The sequence below is a fragment of the Olea europaea genome, chromosome 3 (genome assembly GCF_002742605.1).
Source record: "Olea europaea var. sylvestris chromosome 3, O_europaea_v1, whole genome shotgun sequence".
Lineage (NCBI taxonomy): Eukaryota > Viridiplantae > Streptophyta > Magnoliopsida > Lamiales > Oleaceae > Olea > Olea europaea.
Genome location: NC_036239.1, coordinates 994353 through 1003145, shown reverse-complemented (window position 1 = coordinate 1003145; position 8793 = coordinate 994353). Strand labels below are relative to the sequence as shown.

Here is an 8793-nt window from a genome sequence, read left to right as displayed (position 1 = left end):
TCAATCTACAAGCATAAGGCAAGACTTGAAGTAAAGGGATATTCACAAAAATTCGGAGTTGACTATTGTAAAACATTTGCTCTAGTTGCAAGATTGGAAACAATAAGACTACTACTTGCACTTGCAGACATGAGAAATTATATCAGCTGGACATTAAATCTGCTTTCCTGAATGGCACATTGAAGGAGGAGATATATGTTGAGCAGCCAATGGGATTCATTATTGCTGGAAAGGAGGACAAAGTTTACAAATTGAAGAAAGCGCTCTATAGTTTAAAACAAGCACCTAGAGCATGGTATAGCAAAATTGATGGTTATCTTCAACAAAAAGGATTTCAAAGAAGTCAAAATGAAGCCACTCTTTATGTAAAAAAGAGGGGAAATGCAGCTATTTTGATAATTTCTTTTTATGTGGATGATTTGTTGTTAACGGGAGAAGATGAAATAGAGATGAAAAACTTTAGGGATGAAATGAAGCAACACTTTGAAATGACGGATCTTGGAGTTATGAGCTACTTTCTTGGCATGGAGATTCATCAAACCGATCATGGTATGTTCATCTCTCAAAAGAAGTATGCGGAGGAAATTTTGAGGAAATTTAAGATGGAAAATTGCAAGCCAACTGAAAGACCTCTTGGAGTTAATGAAAAACTTTCAAAAGAAGATGGGGCAGGAAAGACGAATGAAGGTACTTATAGAAGTTTAATTGGAAGCTTGTTGTACTTGACTTCAACAAGGCCAGATTTGATGTTTACAAAAAGTCTTCTTTCAAGGTTTATGCATTCTCCAAGTGATATCCATTTCAAGACAGCAAAATGAGTCTTGAGGTACTTAAAAGGAACTACTGGTTTTAGAGTGTGGTTCGAAAAATCTCTAGATGGATGTTTGAGGGGCTATTCTGATAGTGACCGGGCAGGTAGCATTGATGATATGAAAAGCACTTCGGGGTATTGTTTCTCTTTTGGTTCAGGCATATTTTCATGGAATTCGAGGAAGCAAGAAGTTGTTGCACAATCCACCGCCGAGGCAGAATATATAGTCATAGCAGCAGCTGCAAATCAAGCTATTTGGCTCAGAAAAATTTTATGTGATTTGGGATTTATTCTAGAAAAGGCTACTGAGATTTATTGTGACAATAAGTCTACTATAACTATGTCAAAGAATCCAGTTCACCATGGAAAAGCAAAGCACATAAAAATCAAGTATCATGCTGTAAGGGAGGCTGAGAAAAATGAAGAAATCAGTCTTCAATATTGCTATTCAGAAAATCAGATTGCAGATATATTCACAAAAGCTCTTCCAAAAGTCAGATTTGAACATCTAAGATCAATGCTTGGAGTCTCTAGCAAAATGCTGAAGGATGAGTGTTGATATGATAACCTTTTTGTTGTAGCAGTGACTTAATTACTGATGCAATGACTTTTGTAATGTATGGTTTTAACATAATTTAAGCAAGTCGTCTGTTGTACTTTTTGTAAAATATATGGTGTAAAAATCCAAAAGTCAGATTTGAACATCTAAGATCAATGCTTGGAGTCTCTAGCAAAATGCTGAAGGATGAGTGTTGATATGATAACCTTTTTGTTGTAGCAGTGACTTAATTACTGATGCAATGACTTTTGTAATGTATGGTTTTAACATAATTTATGCAAGTTGTCTGCTGTACTTTTTGTAAAATATATGGTTTAAAAAATGTGAAGTCTTATGTAGTAGGTAAAATTGGTTGAAAACTGATCAAGAGGGATGTATGTATGTATCAAAAACGTCTTTTGCTATACAGATTGATGTGAACTCTTTGCACTTTGTATCTCAGTTTTCTTTCCAGCAATATCTCTATTTTTCTTTCCAGCAGCTTCTTGGTTTTCTTCCTGCAGCATCTCAGTTTTCTCTCAGCATCATCATCATCAGAAGAACTCTTCTCCATTCAAATACTCACATTTCTGGTATGGCTCAATTTTAGTGGCAAACGGAGAACTCCCGGGAGATGATACCATCTCATGTTTCTTCGGTGTCAATGTAAGCGATAGGTATGGCAAGGATCTTTGTCTTTACTTCATATTAATTGCCTCATGAAGTATTAAGGATCTGATTAACATATCTAATTCCTGAAGGTGATTGGCAATGTCACTATCATACTTCGCACAGTTTGCGCAAGGAACTGTAGCAGCTAGCATATTGTTTGAAGTTATTGACAGGATTCCTCAAATTGATCCTTACAATCCCAAGGGAAGGAAGCCATCTAATACGCAAGGAAAAATTGTGTTCAAAGGCATTTATTTTGCTTATCCATCTCGTTCAACTGTCCCAATTCTCCAATCTCTTAACTTAGTGATCCCCGTCTTCAAAGACTTAGCGCTGGTTGGTATCAGTAGGGGTGGTAAGTCAACAACATTTGTCTCTAATAGATAGATTCTACGATATTATTAAAATTGATTCATGTTTAAGTCGATTTTGTAGTAAAATCGACTTATTTGGTGAAGCTATTGAATTTTATTTTTTTAATGTGTTCTAGTTCATTCTTGTGTGGATCCAAAAAAAAAAAAAAAAACGTTGCAAAAATGTTATTAGTAACGTTCAAAGAACGCTACAAAAATGTTATTCACAACGTTCAAAAAAATGCTGCAAAAAGGTTATTCGTAACGTTCAAAACACGTTGTCGTATCTTTCTATTTTATGGCAATATCGGGGTTTGCAATATACGCATGAACACTACAAAAGGTCAATGGCAATATTTTTCGACTGTTGCAAAAGGCAGTTTTTGGTGTAATGATTTACTTCTCCAAATCATTTAATGAGAACAATGAACAAATGACCATTTTCACCGTCACGGTAAGAAGAAAGTTAAATTGATTGCGTCAACAAGTCAATATTTTTAAGTTTTGAATAAAAATTCATGTTTCAAAATTGATAAAAATACTTACAAAATAAGACGGCAATAGGGAATCCATTTTTTTCTCTAATCACTTGGGCACCCATACACAAGATATATTTCCCACACTTTGAAGATCGTAGAGTTAATTTCCCACATAGTCATTGAGCTTTGCCAAAAGTTTTCAAGAGGCCACCGAATTTCAGAACCTTCCTAAATAGTTATTGAAATTTGCAAAAAGTTTCAAGAGGGTCATTAAACTAGTGATGTATAAGGTCCCAATTTGCAAAATTGAGCGACTCTCTAGAAACTTTTTGCAAAGTTCAGTGACTATTTAAAAAAGTTTTTAAATTCAGTGACCTCTTGAAAACTTTTGACAAAATTCAGTTACTATTTGAGTAATTAACTTAAGATCACAACAAAAATTGTCTACATACAAATCACCGTAACACGACTTTAGAATTTTGAAAAAATTGGGCGATTTATGTATACATAAACATATCAAGTAATAAATATAAATAACATAATTCAATAATTGTATAAATATAATAATATTATAACAATATAAATATTATAATTCAACAATAAGAAAATGGTTAGAATGCAAGTCTTAGAGAGTCACGTCAAGAAAGTTGTCTTAAAGTCGTATTACCTTCTTTTCGTGTGGGTACTTTCGACACTACACAATTTCAAGATAAAATTCATGTGACTCATAGTCGATTCTCCCCATATAGGCACGACCATAGAGAGATAAAGAACGAATCTCTCATCGAGTTATCAAAATAGTAAGAATATGGTATAAAATTGTAGAAAGGATAATACTTCAAGTTGTTGCATCAAACTATAAAAACTGACTCCCTTTTATAGTGTCAAACTTAACCCCCACAATAATTAGCATTATCCCAATCAAAGTATAAGTTACATTATGAAATTATGAGTTTCAATTTTGAAATAAAAATGAAAAATTGAAAATTAATGAGTTTTAAAAATTTGAAACTTAATTTATTTTACAGCACAATCATCTTCGTCATCTCTTCTGAAATGCTACTTAGATTGTTCGAAACCCAATCTTGTAGAAAAAGGGACTAAAACTAAACAGAAGTAAACAAGGAATGATAGTCTATTTTTAGAGTGAGTTTGAGACTATTTTTCTTTAAATGATTTTTTGGAGAACTTGGGGTTAAAAGAGAAAAATTTTAAATTAATATGAAAAATTATTTTATTAAAATAATGAATAGTTCAAAATAAGTTTTTAGAGAATGAAAATCAAACAAGAGCTTAGTATGACAACTTAAACGTGCTTTCTTGTACTTTGAGCTAAAATTGTTTTTGGAGGAGTTCACTTATAATCCTTATATACATCTCACATAAATAAAATTATCATTTTCAAAATTTTGTCTAAGCAAAATATGTACTATCTGCAAGATGGGAGATCTGGTAATATGATTTCAACCCGTTAGAAGTCCCTTCACGAATGAATATAAGAAATATATTTGAATGTTCACTTGGATTAGCAAGATCTGCTGAACAAGTGTTAAATATCTCCCTTTTTTGCATCACTTTTTTAAGTATTATTCTATAAAAAAAAAATTTAAAATCTAAATTGAATATGAAGTTCTAATTTTTGCTTATTATGGTACTTATCTTAAAATATTTTTATCACATTTTTCATCCTCAAGCCTCAACGTTAAAGCTAAATTCTGAAAATAATAATAATAATAATTATTATTATTATTTATTATTATTAATATTAATCTCATTTTATTTGAATATAAAAGAAAAATTATTTTAAAAAACTTAGTTATGATTTTCCCCCATATAGTTTCTTAAAATTGACTCCCAAATTAGATTTGGGCCTTTTGTAAGGAGAAATGCAAGGCCTGGACGAGGACGGAATGGGCTCATACGACTCGGCGCAATGCTGAAGCCCAGTAGAGTCGTCAAAAGCAAGCAGTTTTATTTGGTTATATAAATATAAAGGCTACTTTAAATAGAATTATTGAACTTATTTTTTTGATTTCATGTAGCAGTAAATATCTCATTAGGAAACGACACATGAAACCTATGCTTACAAAATTATCAGGCAAAAGCATTTCTTATATTGATACTGAAGATTGGATTGAGAAGCGATGGGTGGACGAGTACGAGTACGAGGACGAGGACGACCATTAGGAACCTTGCCTTTTATTGCCAATTAGGAACATATTCCAAAAGAATATCACTTTCTTTACCTTCAATGCCTTAATTACTTGTGATTTTATTCGTTTCTTTTATTGCAACAGCCTTTTATTTTTGTTTTGCTTTTTCTAGTGGGTGGAATAAAGGGGGGAATTCTGAGAAAACTTTGTCCGGTATAATGCAGCCATAAGCAATTAAAGAATAAAATTATTTCAGTTTTCCAAGTCCAAGATTGAAAAAAGTGAGAAGAAAAACTCAACTGCAGAAGCACGGCCTGTACTATTAAGCAAGAGGTGTGCTGCTGATACAGAACCCAATTTCACAGAATGGATACAGATCACTCACACTTGGTGAGACTGGGTGAATTTTTGGGCATTTTTTAATCACTGTAGTTGCCCACACATGTGATTGTCCGGCAGAATTCTGTGAGTGAACAGTTCTGTACAAATGGTTTATCCAATTAAGCAATATCGCACATTGCCCGCTCTTTGTTGAGCCTTCCAAACGAGCTTTAAGCCAAATAGACAGCTCCAAAATTGACGCTAAACTTCACCATGAGACGTCAGGTCAGGCTCAACTTCTTGCTTTTTGTAGAGACTAGTTTTAGACTCCGTACAGAATCTAGTCCATTCTTCACCCATAACCAAAACACGTATTCATGCAAACTCGACTCGGACAAATTTGATTATGATTTCCAAAAGAAAGAAAATCAAGGGAAACACAGACTTTCAGAATGACAAAAAAGCTGGGCTAGAGTAGAATCAAGTGATGAAGGTTCTTCGTTTACATTAGTAAAATAATGCAAATTATTCCTTATCGTGTAGCTTCCAAATGCTTCTAGTGCTATTAATTTTAAGTGATGCTACAGTGCCCTCGAGGTTGACATCCGGCTTGTCACAACACATACATGGGGTTGGCATTTTTTTATTCACCTGGATCCATGCACTCCATGTGAGGGTACGGTCATTCTCGTGATGACTGGCGCGAGTCATTTGGCATTTTCCATAATTTTTTACTTTGTTCAGACACTAGTCTGAAAATAAAATAACCAGTAGATGAATAATCAAATCAATCTACCAGATTGTAAAATCCAAACAGGGTAAAAAGCTATGAGTAAAAAAGAAAGACTAGCCAGACTAATTCACATCAATGGATAATGAATCCTATTTCTTGATAAAAGAAAAATATAATTTCATCATTTTCCAAAGAGAATCAAATTAATGCCCGTATGCTAGCTTTCTTTACCATTTTACATACTGGACATGAATCAAGAAAAACTTCACAATCTTTGCAAGAACAAAGATGCCTGCAGGGTAGTATGATTACGCAAGAATTCCGAATGTCACAGCTTCTGCAAATCATGGTCCTCGTTCTTTGTTCTTCTTCACCATTTTTGTGATCGATCATATTACAGTAGGATTCTGCATCTTCAGTTTCATTGGCTGATAAACGGGCACTTTCTTTGAGCTGTTGGATTGTACTGTTCAACGATAGGATCGCCGCTTCGTTTTCTTTCGCTATTCTATGCCATGTCTGATTCTCAATCTCCATTTTTCTAAGAAAATCTTCGAGCTCCATTTTTCTGTTTACCGCCTTTAATACTTCTTCATCCTTCTGTTTGAGCAAAAGCTGAATCTTGGGTTCATATTTCTTGATAAATAACGCAATTTGTTGTTTTCTCTGTTCTCGCAAAGCCAATCTCAATCTGTCGTTCTATATCAACAAAAAGCAAAACATGAAAATCCCAACGACAAAAAAGAAAACAATCAAAATTCAAAATACAACTGATTTTGTTACTTTCTAACCTGTAAACAGATGAACCGATCAATCTCAGCCCTCTGTTTCTCAATCTGGGGACCAGGACCCTGAGAAAAATCCATTGTTTGATGAGGGTTAATATTTCTTTGAACCAAATTCCGTAACGGATCAAACTGTTGTTGAGAGTCAAAATATAACTGATTCAATCCACAATTATTGTCCATCACCAAATCCTGAGGTCCTCCCAAAGGAAATACAAGATTTTCCAAGTAGCACTGTGCTTGAATGGCCATTGAATACAGATTTATAATTGTAACCAACAGCAGAAACACCGAAAAAGTAACGCTATTCCTGTGGTCCTTCTTCTAAACTTTATCCTAACACAAACAAGTTGAAAACGAGAACTTGATCTTGAATGGTGGAGATTTGAAAATTGGTTGTTCGCTCTGAGTAAAAATAGAGACTATAATGTGTATTTATATTGGAATCGAACTGCAAAACTGAAAAGGAAAATAAAGAGGTGGGGGCCTAACCTAGGATTCTTGAATTTCTCTCTCTATTTTTTCTCTATTCTTGCGATGCATTAAAGAGAGATGTATGAGGAGAGGTAAGCAAAAGGATGTACACATGCAGATTTTGTGACTGAACTATAGGGTCAGACATTTCATAACGTCGTTAAATGAGAATTGAATTCCAAGTGGGGGTGCCCCGGTGTGATTATAAAGTTTGAGGAGGAGTGTGACATTTTCTTGAATTATGACTTTTGAGAGAGACAGAGAGAGTTACAGTAAGCCATATGTTCATGCTGAAGAAGGGGACTCCAACAGGATTCATAATTATCTCATCTTCAAAATTTCATACATATTGCAATTTACATTCAACCATATTACATGTACATCAAGACTAACCTCTATATAAGTTGATACATTTTTATGTGTTACAAGTACAGACTTTTTTGACAAATTTAATGCAGGAAACACAACTGTCTTATAAAGATTGGCTACTGTAAAAAATAGTTTTTGGCAATAGCAAATCACATGGAGACAAAAATATGGTAAAAAAATCTATATTGCAGAATAATTCTTTTAACAACACTTTTTTCCAATCAATGATCATATTTATGACACATAGGAGGGTGTCAAACAAAGTGTACACAATGAGTGTACAACTTACTCAATTTATTTGCATTACTATACTTATTCTTCGACCTATGTTCTATGAGCAAGTTGATCCCAGCTTTTTATATCATTGTGCAATCCGTCCCCTACTATGAAAGTTATGTAAATTCAACTATATGAAGTTATGTTTTGCTTTTGAACATGGATTGACTATTAAGCCCCCTATTTGATAACCGTTTGTTCAAAACTCCGTTTTTTCTCATATTTACTTTCATGACACATTGTCACAATAATTTTTTTTTCCCGTAAAATCTAAAATATTTTCCTACTTTTGAACTACCCATTCCCCCAAAAAAATTACTATTCAAAAACTAATTTTTTTTTTTTTTTTCAAATAGTGGTTGTCAAACATGGGCTAAAAACTTCAGTAAGAAGGATGTTTTCATAAGGGCGACATGAAAAGTAAATAAAATTTAAATGACACCAATCTTTGTGAATTAATGAGTTATGAATTTAACAATTAGTTATCTGGAGTAGCAAGCTAGTTTGGTGAAAGACGGCTAGATCCCAATGCTTCCTTTTTATAATAGAGGAAATTACAAAAAAATGTCCATTTTGACATAATCATTTACAAAAATGATCAAAAATTTTCAACGTCCATTTTTGCAATTATTTGAATGAAAGTACCCCTAAGTAACTTTCTATGAAAAGTCATATTAAAATGATGTTCTCGACATTTTAAATGTCATTTTCGATATTTGAATCCGTTTATATTTCCAAATTACACTTGTCAAATCATAATATTAAATGTTATCGACATATCAAACCTTGTTCTAGACATATTAAATGTTCTAGAATGACATTTCATTCT

At 33.3% G+C, this 8793-nt stretch overlaps 1 protein-coding gene across 1 annotated transcript; it reads right to left on the bottom strand.

Moving 5' to 3' along the window:
- Positions 1-6186: 6186 nt before the first annotated feature.
- Positions 6187-7532, bottom strand: LOC111380915 (probable BOI-related E3 ubiquitin-protein ligase 3). The gene is made up of 2 exons (XM_023004586.1): positions 6852-7532; positions 6187-6759 (listed from the first exon to the last, which is right to left on the bottom strand). Exons 1-2 carry the CDS (start codon positions 7095-7097, stop codon positions 6259-6261), a joined length of 747 nt encoding a protein of 248 aa, XP_022860354.1. The 5' UTR covers positions 7098-7532; the 3' UTR covers positions 6187-6258.
- Between the last annotated feature and the right edge of the window lie 1261 nt (positions 7533-8793).